The following is a 20,699-nucleotide window of genomic DNA, read 5'->3' as shown; positions in this document are numbered from 1 at the left end:
TGGTTTTTAATCCCGCTCCATACCAGCTGGTGGCGGTGACGCACCTAAAACATCAGGAAGAAGAGCGTCTAAGTCATCAAGCACTCACAAGCATATGGATCTGGTAGCTCATCAGTCAGAACAGATATCATCAATGAAATACTCCTCATAATGTATAGGATGGAAATGAAAGGCACATTTAAACGATTCCTCTGGGTTCCTGCTCATGTTGGTGTGGAGGGAAATGATCAAGTAGATAAGATCTGGCCAAACAAACACTCAGAATTAAGAATATAGATTTACAAGTTCCATTAAGTAAAGCTGAGGCTAATTTAATCAGGACATATGCTCAAACAGTATGGCAGCAGTACTGGGATGATCAGGAAACTGGAAGGCGTCTGTACAATATACAAAAACATGTCTGGGCAGGGAGAAAGGTGGGAAGAAGATGTCATTACTCGACTAAGAATAGGACATACAGGTCTCAACCACACATTATATAGAATAGGCAAGCACCCAACTGGGAAATGCACACACTGTAACCAACCAGAAACTGTTGAACTTGTACTGCTACACTGCAGGAATAACACTATCCAGAGGAATCACCTTTTTCAGTCACTAAGGAAGGCAAAACATCCGGGCTTTTCATTGTCAGGTCTCTTGGGGAATACTATGACGGAGAATTAGGGCCACATTGGGGGGGGGGAAATCTGAGATTTCGAGAATAAAGTCATAATATTACGAGAATAAAGTCGTAATTTAATGAGAATAAAAGTCGTAATAGTACGAGAATAAAATCACAACTTTACGAGAAAAAAGTCGTAATATTACGAGAATAAAGTCATAACTTTACGAGAAAAAAAATCGTAATATTATGAGAACTAAAAGTTCACTCGGAGAGTGCAGACCTCCGTCAAGGGAGGTTTCATGTACGTCGCTTTACCAAAGTATAACTTCACAAGATGCTCGACGTTCCTCATTTTCACATAGGCGGCACGCTGCTCTGTTTCCCCTCTAAAATAACACATACAATTACTACTTTATAATATTATGACTTTATTCTCACAATACTACGACTTTGTTTCTTGTAAACTTATGACTTTATTCTCATAATATTATGACTTTACTCCGTTGTAGAATACAGCAGCTAACATATACTGTGAAATTATTAAGTTTTAAAGAGAAACTGATTTATTTAAACGAATCTAGTTTTCCTCTTTAGTTTGTTGTTCTTGTTGTTTCTGCACAATCTCCTGCTCTACACTCCAGTCCAGCTGGTGGCGGTAATGCACCTATAAGCTGGTTTGTCCACCGCCAATAAACAGCAAAGAAGAAGAAGAAGTCTACGTCATTAAAAAGAGACACATGCCTGTCTTGCCTCCTGCTCACAGTTGTTACTAAAATAAAGTTAATAGAGTAATTACATATATAAAACTGCATCATAGTGTAACATATAGTAAGAACGCGATCTCACCGATGCTTCCAGTGAGTTAGTGAAGACCTGCTGCGAGTACAAAGATCTGATGTTGTAGAAGTTCAAAGTTAGACTCAAGTCCTGCTGACAGATCATCATCTCTGCTCAACTCCTCACTGCCTTTAGATTCACGTTAGATTCACGTTAGACCGCCTTGAATTAGCTCGTTAGTCATCTGTTCCCGATGTGCCAGGTGGATGAAGACTACCATGGTCCTCTGAAGCGGGTGGAGGTGCCCAGGTAGGTTTATGGTGCTGCTGTATATTGATAATGTGCTGGCACGTTGCGCCACATTTCAGTCTGTCCCAGTTAAATGCATCATCTCGTTAGCTAATCGTCTTCACAGAGAGTCTTGTGTTTATCAGCAGCAGTGCAAAAATGTCAAAGATAATTTCAAAGATTTAGTTGTCAACACTACTCTGTTAGTAACGTTAGCTGGTAGTTAGTATTTCACTCAGTCAAAGGGGACATATCAGGCTCATCTTCAGGTTCATACTTGTATTTTGGGCTTCTACTAGAACATGTTTATATGCTTTAAAGGTCGCATATTGTAAAAAGTGAGATTTCCATATCTCTTATATTATAAAGCAGGCTTAAGTGATTATATAAATACTGTGAAAGTATCAAAACACTCAATCCATGTAGAAATACACACAGCAAGTATTCAGAAACTGTGCGTTTGAAACAAGCCGTTAGGATTTCCGTACATTTGTGATGTCACAAATATACAATATTTAGACCATTACATGGTTTTAAACGGAAACATTCTAAGTGTGTCCCATTTTATTTCCTGTTGCAGTGAATGTGAATGACATCAGCTGACAGGATGTAAACATGGACCCAAACTGTTTCCTGGGAACGCAATTCCATTGCCATTCCGTTGAAATGTGCTAAAACAGAGTGTTTCAGACAGAGGGTAAATACAGGTATATTCAGACAGACAGTATGAGAAAAATAATATGTTTTTTGAACATTACAGCATGTAAACATGTTCTAGTAGAAACCCAAAATACAAACATGAACCTGAAAATGAGCATGATATGTCCCCTTTAAGGTTTAAACAACACATTATTTTTCTCATGAGAAACGCTCCGTTTCAGTGCATTTCAATGGAATGGCAACGGAACTGCGTTGCTAGGAAACAGCTTGGGTCTATGTTTACTTCCTGTCAACTGATGTCATTCACATCCACTGCAACAGGAAATAAACTGGGATACATTTAGAATGTTTACGTTTAATACCGTGTAATGGACTAAATGTTGTATATTTGTGACATCACAAATGTACAGAAATCCTAACGGCTTGTTTCAAACGCACAGTTTCTGAATACTTGCTGTGTGTATTTCTACATGGGTTGAGTGTTTTGATACTTTCACAGTATTTATATAATCACTTAAGCCTGCTTTATAATATAAGAGATATGGAAATCTCACTTTTTACAATATGGGACCTTTAAGAACAGCCATGCCTTGTTGGTTTATAACACTGGCTATGTTTGCTAGTAGGTATCTGGGCTCAACCAGACTAGCTGTCATTACAGCTGGATTAGCAACCAGGTAAAATGTGCAACTGCCCCAGGAACCAAGACTCCCAAGTTCTGTTCACTCATGGACTGTATATAGGGGAGAACGGGGACAATTGTAACATCTCAAATATCTCTAATCAGAAATTAGACGAAACCATAAAACTCATTATGCACATGATCTGTGATGATCCCTCTCTGCCTGTCTCATACTTATCAAAGAGATTCTGCCAAGACTCATTTTTGAGGTATAAAAGTATTTTTATTTTCATCTACAGTATTTCCCTCATACTGTGTTAACATTTAATGTCTATGAATTTAAATCTGTCTAGTTTTGATTATCATTGTTTTGTCTAACATCTGATATCTTTGCCAAATGTTAGCGTCGTGGTTTCTAGCCAGCAGGGTTGCTTTTGTCATGGGTGGTACGACACCATCGAAATGGTGTCCAACTTAGTAACGACATCAAAATAGATGATTTGTTTTTTTTAATAACTTAAGATGAGTGTTTTGTGTTCAGTTTAAATGTCTATGTTGACTCTATTCATCATGTATTTTATGGCAGAGTCCAGTGTTTAAGTCTCTTGCATCTCAATTTGGGGACCAGGGTTCAATTCAATTCAAGGAAGAAGTGCCATATTGGCTGAAAATCAACACGTAGCCTATTGAAACTCAGTAGTATAGAAACTCAGATTTAAAAACCTGGTTGGGTCCATTTCATTTTAACAGATTTCTGCAGCATACATTTGACAGCACATACATGTGTCGTAAAATATGAATCCATGCACACTGTCAGTTTAAAATGTTTATTGTTCCTCCTTTTTATTAGTGTTTCTAAGAAATGTGTGAAATGCAAAGAAGGGACTGCCGCTGTGGTCATCAGAGCAGGAGACACATACTGCAGGTAAGACACGTCAAATTCTCAGAATTTTGTCTCGAAAACTGAATTTTTGACACTAGCTTGAAATCTGCCTCTACATGCAACCCTGGCGATAAGTGATGGTGTGATGTCGTAGTGTGACGTCATAGTAGTAGTTTCCGCTGGGCAGTAAGATCACCAAGTTAGTGACTTGTCTTTGGTATCTAAGGTTGTGAGTTCGAGACCCGGTTGTGGCAGAATGAACATGCTAACGCTTTAAAGGATTAAGGATGATGGACCGTCCCGTACTTCTGATCTGTCTTCCTCCTCTTCCTTTTTTCTTCCTCCTCAGAGACCCACAGCTGCACAGCATCTATAATTATTATTATTTAATAATAAACATCTTGATTGTACCACATGCAATCCCACATATGACTGTATTGTAAGATTACTTGTAAAGTTCCAATTAAAGGAACTTTGAAAGAACCAATCAACGTTGTGTGGAACGCGTCGAGTTGCGCCTACATTTATTAAACAACAACACGGAGGCTCCGTAGTCCGAACCAAGATGGCAAATTGTATTACTTCTTTCAACCTTGATAAAGGCAGCACATACCAGATCCACAGGGGTGTGAAAAACAGTATTATATTGATTCTTTGGACAATGATGCGATATTTGCTGATGTCATTATCACAAAGTCTGCTACGATACGATTTTGGGCCTACGATCGATATGAGATGATATCATATGCACATTTACCACGATTGGTTACATTTATAGTAACTCACAAAAAGCAACTTAATTATGATTTTGAGCTCTTCCGAATATTTAAATGGAAAACAATGTATTCTTTTTAATTAATAGAATAAATATAAAGTGGGAATTTCAAAATAAAGGTTTGTCTTAAAGATGACGATATGTATTGATATTTTCACCTTGCCATCGATGATATTGGATTGTTGATCATTGAATCGTTAGCACTCCTAAGCCACACCTTCCATTCTTACCTTTCACAATAAAAGCCCTGGATATTCGCAGGCAAGTATTTCACATTTTCATGTTGTTCATTCGTCATGTCTCTGTCTGTGTCAGGGGCTGTTTCAAGGAATACTTCATCCATAAGTTCAGGGCCATGCTGGGCAAAAACAGGGTCATTTTCCCTGGAGAGAAGGTAAGCTGTGTGCTTTATTATCTGAATAATAACTTGATTAACAAAATTGCAAAATGAATTTGACTGCAGTTCATCTTCTGAATTTGTTAAACACACATATAATAATCAGCGTGAAGTGAAAAAGGTGTGATGCATATTTTTGAGTGACTTCTGTGGTTGTAGGTGCTGCTGGCTGTATCTGGAGGTCCTTCTTCCTGCTCAATGCTCAGTCAAGTCCAAGAGGTTTGTCTTTCAGTCCATCTGTCTCTACTCTAAAGTGCTACTATCATATAATGTTACTATCAAACAAATGATTCCAGTGTGTTGGTAGGTTGCCCTGCTGCGTTCACATGGGATCAGGCGTTGGCAGTGATTCGTCGCAGGGTTGTGCGGAGGTCTGGGGTCCGAGTCACTTTAATGTCCCATTAACTGCGACGATTAATGTCTTTTGTTCCCTCATGGCCGGGTTGTACAGCTCCGGATCGCCGGTGACATGATTGGCCACCGCAGCATGACGTCGGCTTGCGTTTCTCCAAAAAAGTTGATTCTGTTTCTACTTTTCTGACGCAGGCAGCTGCGGGTTTTTTTTTCGGCACCCCCTTTTGGCAACCGCAGCCCAAACACACTACCCTAACTTTCGCTGCACTGATCTGATCTGGTGTGAATGCAACCAAAACCCAACACCGCCCACTGGCTGGAGCAAACTTTCTCATTTTACAGCTAAACGGTACAAAATAATATATTTCTGAAAACAATTTGAGGCAAGAAATAGGCATTAAAGTATCAGTCTTGATTCGTATTTGATCAGCGCTGCCTAGTTTCACAGTTTGAAAGGAATTTGTGAGTTTCACGAGCAGTGATTGACAGCTGCTCTAGAGACTCCTTGGCTCTGAGGGTTGTTTTCTTTCGTTGCGGTGAAATTGCAAATTCTGTTAGGAACACAGGAGGACACAGAGAAACAGTGTTTGTTTTTTCACAGGTTATCCGTCTCATGCATTGCGTTTTAGAATAGAATAGCTTTAAGCTTTAATGAGTATGGTGTCGGAACCGCGTGATCAACTGACACATAATAGCTTGTAGCTGCAGATTTAGGGATGTGACGGTGAGGAAATTTTCCCACCGGTTAATAAACTTGTGACTTGGCTTTCCCCCTTTCCCGGAACATTAAATGATTTAAAGGCTACTTAGAATTTCTGATATATAGATATTCTGTATGACCCTGTGGATACAATACAACCTTGTTTCCTTGTCTTTGTTTTTATGTCATTAATGCAAATGCAAACCTTTGCTTCCTCCCAGGGTTTGAGTCAGAACGCTCACAAGAAGTTGCGATTCTTACCTGGCATCGTCTTCATTGACGGTAAATTAAATTGAGTGTAAAAAATGTTCATGCATGCCAGGAGGACTTTTGTCATTTCTGAAATGATTCGTGCCAAAACATTTTTCCAATGATTGTGTGTCTTTGTTCCCAGAGGGTGGTGCTGTAGGTCAGTCTGCGGAGGAGAGACGGAAGACGGTGGCCGAGCTGCAGGCTGTGTTCAAAGCTTCTGGTTTCCCCTTCCACATGGTGGCTCTGGAACAGGTCAGTGTGGACTAGGGATGTTAATAATTAACCGTTTAAAAGAAATGTTAAAAATGAAATAAAAAGATGAGCAAATCTCAGAGGAGTGGCTTTTCAGTTTAAGGAGAAAAGCTGGTCCACCTTAACAGCTCACCTTAAGAGAGTCTGAGCCGGTGTTGAAGGATACAGGAAGTTGGCTCAGGTCTTGAGCTGAGGAGTTGTAGCATTTATTCACCAACAAATAAACTGTACACACACTGTCTGCTACGTTCACTAACTAACTGGTGTGGTGGAGACTTTTACTGGGAAAGTGGCTGCATGTGTCCTCGACAATACACGCAGCATCGTGGCTGCTAAAGTAACTCACCCGGACGAGTGAACTGGGGACTCAGTTGTCTGTTGTGCTCATACGCTGCAGCTGGCGCACCGCTGAATGCGACGCACTAATCTTGATGGTTATAACGGTTAATGATCGGTTAACGAGGGTCGGTTATCGGTTGGGGGAAAAAAAATGTCCAGAAATTAGCATCCCTAGTGTGGACGCAGGAGGGAATGCCGTGTGTTTACAAACATCAACCGACAAATGTATCATATTATACCTTTTAACGTGAATTACAGATGTACCTCGCTAACAGAACTAGCTAGCTAGTGCTGTCGTAAGCTGTTAATGGCACCTGGCACTCTTCCACAGCTCCACCCTCTCGTCCATATATGGTCACTTCTGGTTTAAAAAAAATGGCGACGGCCAAAATGCCAAACTCAAGGCTTCAAAATTGTCGTCCACAAACCAGCGGGTCCCACGTCCAACTTCAGGACAAGCTACAACAGATCAAATGTATTATTGAATGTGTCCCATAACCTCCCCCTCAGGTTCTGGACCTTCCCAGTTCAGTTGTGGTGATGGCCCCGTCGCCTTCAGAGCGAACAGCCTGCTCCTACAAAGCAGCCGTGGATCAGTTCATTCAGAGCGACAGCAGAGGCTGTTCAACACCACGGGAACAGGAGGAGACATCCACGCCTGACGTCCAGGAGTCCCACACACAGCTACTGCAGCAGCTGATCGGCTCTGCTAAGACGCTGACGGCCAGAGAAGACCTGCTGAACACATTAAGGTCAGACAGAGGAGTGCATGCTCTCAGTCTCGGTGCCTCAACCACAGCACTTGACTCCCCATCTTAACCAGGGATGTTCATCTGGGATAATAACACCACCATCAATAATTGAAGATGAAACAATGACTCTCATTCATTTTGTACTTACTGTACTTCTAGATGACCCTCGTGGCCATTTTCCAAGTGGTGTGTTCTTTCCACAGATACACACGTAGGCAAAATTGTTGGTACCCTTCCGTTAAAGAAAGAAAAACCCACAATGGTCACTGAAATAACTTGAAACTGACAAAAGTAATAATAAATAAAAATTCACTGAAAATGAACTAATTAAAATCAGACATTGCTTTTGAATTGTGGTTCAACAGAATCATTTTAAAAAACAAACTAATGAAACTGGCCTCGACAAAAATGATGGTACCCTTAACTTAATATTTAGTTGTACAACCTTTTGAGGCAATCACTGCAATCAAGTGATTTCTGTAACTCTCAATGAGACTTCTGCACCTGTCGACAGGTATGTTGGCCCACTCCTCGTGAGCAAACTACTCCAGCTGTCTCAGGTTTGAAGGGTGCCTTCTCCAGACTGCATGTTTCAGCTCCTTCCACAGATGTTCAATAGGATTTAGATCCGGGCTCATAGAAGGCCACTTCAGAACAGTCCAATGTTTTGTTCTTAGTCATTCTTGGGTGTTTTTAGCTGTGTTTTGGGTCATTATCCTGTTTGAGGACCCATGACCTGCAACTGAGACCAAGCTTTCTGACACTGGGCAGCACATTTCGCTCCAGAATGCCTTGATAGTCTTGAGATTTCATTACACCATGCACAGATTCAAGACACCCTGTGCCAGATGCAACAAAGCAGCCCCATAACATAACCGAGCCTCCTCCATGTTTCACATTAGGTACAGTGTTCTTTTCTTTGGATGCTTCATCTCTTCGTCTGTGAACATAGAGCTGATGTGACTTGCCAAAAAGCTCCAGTTTTGTCTCATCTGTCCAAAGGACATTCTCCCAGAAGCTTTGTGGCTTGTCAATATGCATTTTGTCAAATTCCAGTCTCGCTTTTTTATGATTTGCGTCCTCCTCGGTTGTCTTCCATTAAGTCCACTTTGGCTCAAACAGCGACGGATGGTGCAATCTGACACTGATGTACCTTGACCTTGGAGTTCACCTCTAATCTCTTTGGAAGTTGTTCTGGGCTCTTTGGTTACCATTCGTATTATCCGTCTCTTCAATATGTCATCAATTTTCCTCTTGCGGCCACGTCCAGGGAGGTTGGTTACAGTCCCATGGACCTTAAACTTCTGAATAATATGTGCAACTGTAGTCACAGGAACATCAGGCTGCTTGGAGATGGTCTTATAGCCTTTACCTTTAACATGAAGGTCTATAATGTTCTTTCTGATCTCCCGAGACAACTCTCTCCTTAGCTTTCTGTGGTCCATGTTCAGTGTGGTACACACCATGATACCAAACAGCACAGTGACTACTTTTCACCCTTTAAATAGTTAGACTGACTGATTACAAGTTTGAAGATACCTGTGATGCTATTTACAGGACACACCTTAGTTTAATATGTCCCTATGGTCACATTATTTTACATCTTTTCTAGGGCTACCATCATTTTTGTCCAGGTCAGTTTCATTAGTTTGTTTTTTAAAATGATTCTGTTGAACCACAATTCAAAAGCAACAGCTGATTTTCATTAGTTAATTTTCAGTGAATTTTTATTTATTATTACTTTTGTCAGTTTCAAGTTATTTCAGTGACCATTGTGGGTTTTTCTTTCTTTAATGGAAGGGTACCAACAATTTTGCCTACGTGTGTATTTGCTTCTTCCTGAAACGAAACCACACGGTCACTACCGAGTGCTTGGATGCAAACGGGTGGCCAAAGAGAGGAACTGTGGTTGGGGTGCAGAGAGAATATAGTATACATTTGGCATTCACCTTACCAATGACAATTATGATGTTGATTAAAACACAAAATAAAATGTGTCCTCCATCGTGTCTTCTCCTCCAAGGCAGCATCTGCTGGTGCACACAGCTCGGTCCGAAGGCTACAGCAAACTGATGCTGGGAGACAACTGCACCAGACTGGCCGTTAAACTGCTCACCAGCATATCGCTGGGCAGAGGAGCTCAGCTGGCTCAGGACACGGTGCGTATGCGCACAAACGATAGACAGCGAGGGAACGTTGCATTTTTACTATAGAGTCACATTCAGCCTACAAATCCAGAGTGTTTGCCTTCCCCCTTTTTTTTAATAGTGTTTCAGATTATATTAGATTTGAAATCGGACTGAAAAAAATACTGTTAATATTGTATTTGTGTGTTTTTTTGTGTTGACAGGGTTTCTCAGATTCCAGATATGGTGACATCATGTTAGTGAGGCCAATGAGGGACTACTCCGCTAAAGAAATAGCTTACTACAACCATATGTTCAGCGTGCCCTCTGTCTTCATGCCAAGCCTGGGCACTAAGGTAAGATCAAGTACTCAAGTCATTTTTATTATTATTAATGTAGCACAATATCACAAATGAAATGAAACAAGTATGTAAAAAGGACTTGCTAATGGTGGTCACTTGTAAAACCTCATTAGTTCACCTTTTAGAATAGTAAATAATAGAATAATTCCATACCATTTCTGAAAAATGCCCCCTCAAACCTCCAAAAGTCTGACACTCACAGTTTTCACATGACACCTTTTACCTATTCCCAAGAAACCACTGTTGCATGTCGGTGACTGGTATTCATTCATTATGAAATCCGTAGACAACTACAGACTGTGTAGGAGGAACATGGACACGGTGTCTGTGATGTCACTTCTAGATTTGGCAGTTTCTGGAGTCAAAAACATCCGTGATTCCTCTAAGGAGCTGAGGTGCAGCAAAAGGCAGTCACCTGTCAGTTAGCCAATCAGGCAAACATAGTGTTCATTAAAAGGTAAACTTCCTGTAGCCTGACATCGCCCTACCAAGTTGCAAATGCGAAATAGTCTGGAACCTCTCCGGTCATTTTCAATTTCCAAGGGGCGTTACAATATCAAAGATTCATCAAGATTAGTTTTTCCACTCAAAAAGTGCAGTATTTGGAAAGGAACACGGTTGGATTTCTGTGCCACTGTGTTATTTAAAAATAATGAATAAATATAAAACACATTACTGGGATTGGGCTGTTGCCCCTCGTCAAGTGGATTGATCGCGTCTGAAACTCTTGCCCGTCTCCCTCCACGCCGCTACCGGGGGTGAGAGAGCGAGGAGTCCAGTGCGCCGTTCGTCTGCATGCGGGCCATGGATGTGTGCTCGCGCTGCAGAGGGCAGAGCAGGCAAGCTGGCGGCACATGTCTGGAGAGTAAACCGGAGTAACGTTCAACATTTCTTGACTAATAAAACCGCTAAAAAACACTTTCATATAACGTTTGTCGTCCTTAAATACAAGGTGCAAATCCTTACCATCGATACAAATCGATTTTTGCGTTTCAAATCGATTTTATATCGGTATACGTCTCCCGTGAAGGACAACTTGCCGAGTACCTATCGATGTATTTGGATCGTACGAATATAAATCGATACGTCGATGTCGTAGATAAATTACGCCCCTAGTTGGTATTTAGTGGCACACAGTGGGCGCTACGATGTTAAAGTTTGTGTAATCTTACAGACATAAATGTGTATGAACAAGTCTACTGTGATTCCATAAACGTGTCGACTTGACTGCTGCGTTTAGTGAATGTTTGTGTCTGCCCCACAGACAAAAGACACGTCCAGCATCCAGCGTCTGACAGAGAGCTTTGTCATCAAACTGCAGGCAGACTTCCCCTCTACCGTCAGCACCATCTACAGGTCAGTAGGAGACCACAGACAGCATGTACATACACTTAGTATTCTGCAGAAAGTACTCAGTGGATAATAGAGGCTGGACATTTGGAAAAAAAAAGTATGTACTACAGCCTGCTTTTTTTCTAATGATTAGCAAGATACGATCAATTTAGCATTTCCCAGCTTTGGAAGCACACCACCAAGTCTTTAAATAGCTGCTGCTGTGTGTGTTGTAGGACCAGTGAGAAGCTGCAGAAGAGCTCCTCCACAGCTGACCAATGTGACCGATGCCTGCTCTGTATGTGCGCCCTGGACAGTGCTGTTGGTGAGTGATGTATTGGAATGACTAGCTTACAGACTGGTACAGAAAAAGGAGTTGAGTTCACTATTCCATTACAGTAAAACATGGTTGGGAACTTAACTCTTGAGCTCATAGTTTAGAGAGACATAACACCATTCAACACAGCAATAATGAAACCATCATATAAATAAAACAAATTCAAACACAAAATACCATTCATTTAAAATATAAGTTAAAAACAAGGCCGTGTATTTCAAGAATCTGGTGATACATTACGTATCATGATACAGGGGTTACGATTCAATACATTGCAATACTGTAAACAAGCCGATATACTGTATATTGCGTTTTGTTTTTTTCAATAACATTTTCGGAAAACTGTCATATTATAAAGAACATGCCACCATGTGCATAAAATCTGTTTTATGCAATCAGAATAGTGGGATCTGCATTGCATTTATCAAACATTTATAACAACCGACATCGTAGCACTACTCTTTGTGCAATCTGAGCCACTGTCTGCCACAAATCTATGCATGAAAAATATTAATTAAAAATCGATGCAGTGCTTTTGAGAATTGATACAGTATCACAAAACATAGTATCGCGATACTCAAGTGTATTGATATTTTGATGTACCTGTAAGTACCAGAGCTTTAAAGGTATAATATGCAACAATTTCCTAAAAAATAAACAATGTATAGACTGATATCAAAATAATCCCTCTCAGTCATCATTATGCCCCACCAGCAGTGTGTGGTGCTGTCTGTTTCTACAGAGACCCTGCAGCCCTCTGCCTGGATTTTCTCTTCTCTTCTTGTTTCACTGTGTTCGGGACGTTTCTGGGCGTCAGCAAACAGCCTTTCGGCCCACGCCAATAACAGCGCGTAGGGTGTGCAGCCCATTCAGGTGGTCAAATACCACCGCTTTGTCACACCAAAGGCACAAGCATTATACATCGATGGCCATAATTCCCCCCCCCTCCTCTATTTGACGGATGAGAAGGGGTGTGTTACATCGCTGTACTCCGTCTCTCCTTTGCTGTGCAGTGGCTGTTGTGTGCTGCTATCATGTGCTTTCCCGACACAGTACTGCACATAACAAGCTGTTTGTAAAATAGCTAGTGGGCTCCCTTTGCAGTGGACACCTATAGATATATATACAGCACCCCACATGAAAGGTTTGCTGGGGGGATTTGGCAGCATTTAGCGATGTGGTTGCAGATTGCAACCAACTGAGTACCCATCCGCTCACGCCTCCCTTTCCAAGACTGCGGTAACGTGAGTCCCAGAGTGCAAAACCGTGGTAACATCGTCCTTACCCTATAACACTACTTTAGGAGCATTGGAAGTCAAACGGGGGCTGGCGGTACCACGGTTTAGCACTCTGCGGCTCACGTTACCGCATTTTCACAAGTGTGTCAGAGAACTACGCTGGCCTTCAGGTAACGTAAAAACGCGTAAGGCTCTGGCTAGAGCCAGTGTTTGGTTTGTCCGTTCTGGGCTACTGTAGAAACATGACGGTATCCGTGAAGAGGACCCGCTCCCTATGTAGATATGAAGGACTCAGTCTAAGCCAACGAAAACACAACTATTCTTAGTTTCAGGTGATTATACACTAATGAAAACATAGTTATGAATATTGTATTCCATTTCTGCCGATAGATCCCCCGGACTTCTGCACCCTCCAATGAGTCTTTCTTCCTTTTTTTTTCTTCAGAGAATTCTTCAGCCTTCAAGGCCACACTGATCTCAGAGCAGCTCTCCCAGACTAAATCTCCAGGAGCTACCAGTGCTGAGATCCCAAGACAAAACCCAGGTACAGTATAAGGGTATAGGTGTGGTATCCTTTTTCCAACAGGATGTGGAGAAAGTTAAGAAATACGAGCAAATGTTACCAGCACGGTGAGAGAGATCAGCATTAAAGCTTCTTTCGAGTCCTCGGCCTGTCGGTTATTATACTTGTATTGTATTTCAGCGCCGTGTTTACGTATAGCGGCGCATCTAAAAGGTTGGTATGTGGCACTGGGCTTCTCCAGCTGAGGTCACATGATACACCTGCTAAAATACAATATACACCGGGTAGTACAGTAAAAAGTCCACGACTGAATTTCTACACTTCGTTAGGTGTTAATATCAGTTTTTTCTGTGTTCTCATTAAAGCTCCCGTGGAGCCAGAATCGACTGCTCTCTCTGGACAGTGCTGCTCCTCTGGTGGAGGAGAGGATTGTGGGAAAGCAGCAGGCGGTGGAGGCTGCTGTTCGTCTGCCAAGTAAGTGTCCTGGGATTTATTGATAATCTAATCAGGGATCAAACCGACACTTAAAGAGGACCTTTGGGATTTTTTTCAACCCGGACCCTATTTTCCCATGTTTTTATGCGTCCGGCCACGCCTGTTTACAGCCGTGCTCTTTGGTGGATTATGTTTTTGCTGAATTACAGGAGATGCTCGAACAGATTCAGAAAAAAATGGCGAATCTAACGTTATCGGTACATTTGATCGGTAATTAGAGCCACGCTGTTATTTCCTTGTTTTCTTTTAACGGAGTTCTGCTGATACAGACACCAGCTCAGAGCGAGACTGTGCAGCCGGTGAGCGGTTTATGACCTTGCCAGCTCTGGGCTTGGCCCCCTTCTCATCTATCACCTCTCAAAGGTTAGATGAGGCTGTCTTGAAAACTATTGTCTTGCTCAAGGACACAAAGACTTGTGACCGGAGGAGCCAGGTATCAAATCACACCGACCTTTCGATTGGTGGACGACCTGCTCTACCCTCTGAGCCACAGCCGTCCCAAGGTGTACACTGCCGCTATAAGGCGGTGGGGGGGTGTTACAGTGGGGAGACATGCCTTAGTGTCTCAGGTCATTAAAGGAGCGTACCGCCTGCGACCGGGCAGGACTCTCAGAGCTCCATCGGGGGATCTCCCTTTCGTGCTAGGATCCCTGACTCAAGACCTGAAGTTAACTGGAGCAATTTGTGGTTAAGTATCTCTCGTTCAAGGACACTTCGACATGTGGACCGAAGGAGCTGGGGATCGAACCGCCGACCTTCCGGTTGGTGGGCCGATTGTCTGAGCCACAGCCGCCCCCTGTCTGTAAGTGGGGAATGTTTGAGGTGGAAGGCTGATAACACAAGCGTGTGTCTCTCTGGCTAAATCCCTCATAGTTGCCTAAAGCGGTAAACCCCTCAGACTGTAAACCAAGTGGTTGAGATCAGCACGTTTCAACTCGATCCGGCTCTCCCACAAGGGGAAGTAGGCCTTCTTACTTTGTGTCCAGTGAGGGCACTAAGAGCTTATATGGTGCTCACACTCTCAGTTATTTTTGCTTGTTTCAGTGCCGAAAGGTTGGGGCTCCCTGTGTCTCAATAGTGTTTATCCCATTGGAAATGTTAACACTATCTCTGGGGCCTATTCCAGGCAGAAGCTCACAGTTTCTGGTAATCTGGTAGCCCCCTCTCCACCAGAAGTGTTGCCACTTCCTTGGCCCCTTTTAAAAAGGGGTTCTCCTTTCAGAAATCTGTGCGGCACCAACACGGAGTGCTCCCTGCACATTTTCCAGATTTTCCAGGGCCAATGTGGCATCATGGTACCATGGAGTTCTGCCGTTCTGCTCTCAGCTGTTCGGCGAGGGAGCGCGGTCTTCTGTTCCTTGCGATGCTGATGGTCCTAGTCGTCCAAGGTAAAGACCGTGGTGACAGTCTGAGTGAGGTCGAAATAGATTGTAAGTTATGATAATAACTATGGATCTATGAGACCAAACGATGGCTGAGGTGAACAGACAAGGGGAGGAGGAGGTGGGTTTACCTGGGTGCTTTCACAGGGCGGCGAGCCAAGCCTCCTGAGGTCAGTCACATGACTGTTGATATATGGTATCGAGGATAGGCAGATGACGGCATCAATCAAGGTAAAGACCGCGGTGACGGTCATCGTTCGGTCTCACTAGTTATAGTCATAACTTACGGTCTTCAATGGTTATAGATCAGAACCGCTGGTGCTGCTCTGGACCTCTGGTCTGCTAACGTCAGCATGCTAACATGCTGTGTTTTAGCAAGTTTAACGTGTTAGCATGCTAACAGTTGCCAGTCAGCAGTAAACACAAAATACTGAGTCTCATGGTGATGTCATTAATTTTTATAATTTTGTCTCCTCTCTTTGTGTTATTTAATTGTGTTTTCTGGGCGTAATGTAAAAGGGGCTTAAACATACGCTGCTTAAATGACTAAATGAATCCTACTCTCTGTTTCATGTCAGACTAGGCTACATGTGTTGTTATACCCCCGCTACAACGTAGTCGGGGGTATATAGCACTACACATGTCCGTCCTTCCGTCCGTCCGTTCGCGTGTCACACTTCCGTTTTCCAAGCAGTGAGCGGGGGGGTATGTGAGCCATGTTCACTTTTGCCTTGTTGTTATACACTACAGGATACCAGAGACGACCGATCTGAAGAGCCTGTTGTGTTACAGCTGTCAGCTGACCGTCAAAGACATGGTGAGTGAAACCATGTGCAGGAACATACTGAAAATCTAAACAGATCATGACCTTAAAATTGAGTTTGTCTCATATCGTATGTTGTTTTTTCAAAGAAGCAGTGAAACTAGGACATGCATGTAGGCATTTTTTATTTGTTTCACTGCTACTGATGTCGTCCTCCTCTCCTGTCCTCGCAGCGTGTCCCTTATTTCTTCTGTTTTTTCTTCCAGTCGTCAGTAGAACGTCTCCCGCAGTACATCCTGTCCGAGGCTCAGAGGAGGCAAAGGAGGTGAGGAGGATATTTGGTTCATTTAAAACATCAATTTTTATTGTTGATTCCATGTACAAGAGTCACTTTCAATCTACTTTACATTACTGCTGATCAGTTATGAAACATAAAACTGTGCTTTTCTCATTCTCTTAAAATGTGTTTTTCAGACCTTCTCTGGTCATGTCAGCCCAATATAAATGTCTAAACCGGGGTCTCCAATACCTGCTGTACTGGAACAACCACCGACCCACTTTCTAAAAATGACAAACCATCACGACCCAATTAACAACAGGCCTTATATTTATAGATTCGTGAGAAAAGCCAATTTGTGCGTAAATGAACGTTCCTGACCCTTTTTACTGCCATTTCTGTTTCAGCTCATATTATCTTGAATAGGTAAATACACTGTACGTTTTTTAGCCCGTTTCTGACCCGAATTTTGAGCTGCACAACTCATTTTAGAGTTGTACCGAATTTCAGCTTCGTCAGGCGTTGTTTGCCTTGCAGTGTTCGGGGGGGGGGGGGGGACACCGAGTACTGATTAACTCACAGTTGAAGCAGAGCCACGAGCCGATTCCCCAACGTCGGCGCCTTTTTTCTCCTCTTTTTACAGTAATCAGAGCGCAGTTGTCAAGATAACAATGTAGGCTACAAAAGATATAGCTAGTAAAACGTAGCTAGCTTACCTCCAGTTCTCTCTGCAAAATGGACAAGCCATACTGTCCACGTCTTCCTCGCCACAGCAAGTCCATATAACGTTACGCCGGCAATCTCATTCTTTTTATTTCCTCTCATCAGTAAAACAATATGTATCGGAGTTAACAGACTCTCGTTTCTTTCCTTTCAGTAAAACAATATAAATGTAAATGAGAGAAAATAAACGCATTTAGGCTGAGTCAACGGGCTCTCGTTTATTTCTTCTCATCAGTAAGACAAACAGAATGTACGCTAGCCTTTCATATAACAGATACGGTGTTATAAGTAGGCTACAATTATCAGAACAATAAAGACATTCAGGCTCCCTCAATGTAGCTCAGAGGTGTTCTGCAGATATAAATCTTAAAAGACTAATTCTGCAAAATGATTTGGCGACCCTAATAAAATCTTGTGCAATGACTGTAGATAGACCATCAGGACAGAAATACCACAGTACTGAAGTTGTGTTGTGTTCTGCAGGTCTCAGATGAGAGAGGAGATCAGTGAGTTCCTGCTGGATGGAGGTGATGACGGTGATTAGAGGCAGCAGTGAAGCTGAATTTTCACCTCCAGCAGTCCACTCTGAAGAAATGTACAACACAATTATGCTCATTTCAACCCGGCAGGGAGTGGAGTTTATGTAAGGGATAATGTACAGCGAGCCGGTCGGGGATCCTTTCACAACAATGACCCGCTAGCTGTACATTATCCCGCTTATTACACGGCTACTTACTGAAGAAATTAAAAATTTGACACAAAAATGATCCGCCAGAGTCCGACATCAGAACTGTGCCAATAGCAACGGGCTGCTATACATATCAACGATTTGCTATACATATCAACGATTTGTTATACATAGCAACGGTCTGCTATACATATCAACGACTTGCTATACATAGCAACGGTCTGCTATACATAGCAACGGTCTGCTATACATAGCAACGGTCTGCTATACATAGCAACGGTTTGTTATACATCGCAACGGTTTGTTATACATAGCAACGGTCTGCTATACATAGCAACAGTCTGTTATACATAGCAACGGTCTGCTATACATAGCAACAGTCTGTTATACATAGCAACGGTCTGCTATAAAGAAATAACAGACTGCAGAATGCCTTGATTGACCAATCAGAATCAAGTATTTTACTACGCCGTGTAATAACAATGCTTAACAAATATATTGAGATGTATAGAAATTTTACAAAAGCATCCATTATCTCGTTATCCTGTGTAGGCTGCATTTTTTTCTAACATGGCCTAATTAATATATATTCTCTCACACACACACACACACACACACACATGGTGGATTGAAAACCAGCACATGTATGAAGCACACATGCGATTAGGTAGTTTACAGTTAACATTGCAGAAACGGAACATAATGAAAGTATCTATTTTTACTGCTTTCTATGCACAGTTTTACACATTCGTTGATTCATTATCTTGTCCTGTTAGAATTCAAAGGCTGGTATAAACGTGTCTGGTACTTCTAGATAAACAGATGTGTTAATGCTGTTATAATGGAATGTCACATTTTTTATTTAAAGCTGCTTTCAAGCCATTAAAATGCATTTTTTCCTGTTCTGTTGCCGGTTGATTAAAAACACAACATACTACAAAAAGTGCCAATCCATCATGTTCTGGGTGCACTGTGGATGGATATTTAACAAGAGATGAGTTATTCAAACCTGGCCACCAGTTCATTCAAATTAAAGCTGCTTTTAATTGTACAGCTTTAACTTATTAAAGGGTAACTTTGGTATTTTTCAGCCTGGTTTTCCCTGTCTTTGTGTCTAAGTGACTAATGGGGATAATTTGGGGCTGAGATGTAATCGCTGGGGGCAGTTCCAAACCATCAGTGTAGGTTGTTTTTGCCACTGACGGGCTCAGATTATCATGTTACGATTATGATGTTATTGCGTCTAACCAAGTCTCGCACTGAGAAATCTGGCTCTGAAATCTCACGTAGCATCGACATTGTCGAAATGGGCTAAATATTCAGCCGTTACATCTTTTAGATGACACTAAGCGAACACAGCAAACTCTGACAACACTGGCACTCCTCTCCAACTCTCGCGTATCCACCTTTGACACATTAAGTAACTGTTAACAAATGTCTATTGTTAACATTAACTAAGGGTTTACATGTGAATGAAGAAAAGATAATTGTTTATTATAACAGATGTGTGATAATAAAGTCGTGACAGAACGTGTTTGGCGCTTTTGACTCTACAGGGAGATTTGTAATCGAAGGGCGTGGAGTCCAGACATGGTGGTTGGGAGGAGGAGGCTGAGGAGGCTGATGAAGCTGATGAATATGGGCGATGATGGGAAGGTGGAGGGGCGCATGTAACAGCAGCATGAATGTACTAAACTTTAAAGGCAGAGGGAGAATCTCGTTTAACATGGTTACTGTTTTATTCCCTCTCCTACGTGTCTGCCTAAATTGCTCTTGTTATCTTCACTCTGCTGCTGTTTTGATGCAAAGGTCTATGGTTGACCCTTAAATGGGATCAAGAACAACAATTTACTTACAGACCTACAGTATATCACTGCCAATACAAGTTAAATGTATTTACGTGTTAAATAAATGTATTGGTATCATTAAAACAGCTCATACCCCCACCCCCGCTGTTATTGTGAAAATGGTTCGGTCGAAACTGGACCCGGGAAGCAGCGAGGTCCACGCGAGGGGAGGGATGCGCACCGCACAATAGAAATGCGCCAGGAGAGGTCCGACGAAGATCCTTCCACACCGGGCGAGAGGCCGTCATTCACCGACCGACCCCACCCGTAAAAATATTGTTGGTTCATTATGAAATTGTGGCAGGCGTTATTAACGGGAAACACTGGAGCCTGATCCGTGTCCCTCCAGCTGATCGATGAGAGATGACGTTACCTCCAGAGGGTCGGACTCGCACGGATTCAGATGTCCCAAATCATAAATATAAATATGATGTAATGGAACTTCCAACTGTATATGATAAAGTATGATGATAGTGAAGATGAAAATGATAACGCCCCCGGACCCCCCTAGCTGGCTACAAGCTTGCTACTCCATATCCTTGTGGAAAGACCTGATCAGGGGCTCAAAGAATAACAGCCGGGGTACAGAGAGAACAAAGAAAATGAAAGGATCAGAGGGGCAATGACCACATTTCTGGCCAAAGACAAGTGTGAAGAAGCACCAGGTATGACAGGCAAAGCTGAACATACAAAGGTGAGGAGCTAGGCAAGACTAGCAAATAAAACTTGCTAGCGGGTTCATTTTTAAAGTTGGAGTGAAGATACTGGTATCATATAAAAGTGGCCGACCTGGAGTCGGGGTGGATGAGGGGCCCGATTTAGAAAGGCTGTCCCCCTGCCCATAATTCCTAAAGACCTGGTTAGGGTTAACAAATTTAACATTAACAATAGACTAGGGTGACCAAACATTAACGTCACCAAGCGCTCTGCAGGTGAGGTTTGTTTACA

General features: G+C 42.3%; 1 protein-coding gene across 1 annotated transcript; it reads left to right on the top strand.

Moving 5' to 3' along the window:
* Positions 1–1,311: 1,311 nt before the first annotated feature.
* ctu2 (cytosolic thiouridylase subunit 2 homolog (S. pombe)) lies at positions 1,312–18,806 on the top strand. The gene is made up of 16 exons (XM_074645649.1): positions 1,312–1,693; positions 3,805–3,879; positions 4,928–5,006; positions 5,169–5,228; positions 6,285–6,345; positions 6,458–6,567; positions 7,417–7,658; positions 9,682–9,817; positions 10,009–10,140; positions 11,411–11,502; positions 11,715–11,803; positions 13,499–13,597; positions 13,942–14,050; positions 16,204–16,270; positions 16,483–16,541; positions 17,700–18,806. The coding sequence occupies exons 1-16, from the start codon at positions 1,638–1,640 to the stop codon at positions 17,758–17,760; spliced, it is 1,527 nt and encodes a 508-aa protein (XP_074501750.1). The 5' UTR covers positions 1,312–1,637; the 3' UTR covers positions 17,761–18,806.
* The last annotated feature ends 1,893 nt before the right edge of the window (positions 18,807–20,699 follow it).

Source organism: Sebastes fasciatus, chromosome 9, assembly GCF_043250625.1.
Source record: "Sebastes fasciatus isolate fSebFas1 chromosome 9, fSebFas1.pri, whole genome shotgun sequence".
In the NCBI taxonomy this organism is placed as follows: domain Eukaryota; kingdom Metazoa; phylum Chordata; class Actinopteri; order Perciformes; family Sebastidae; genus Sebastes; species Sebastes fasciatus.
Note: the sequence above shows the minus strand (reverse complement) of the source record. Positions and strands in the feature narration are given on the sequence as shown.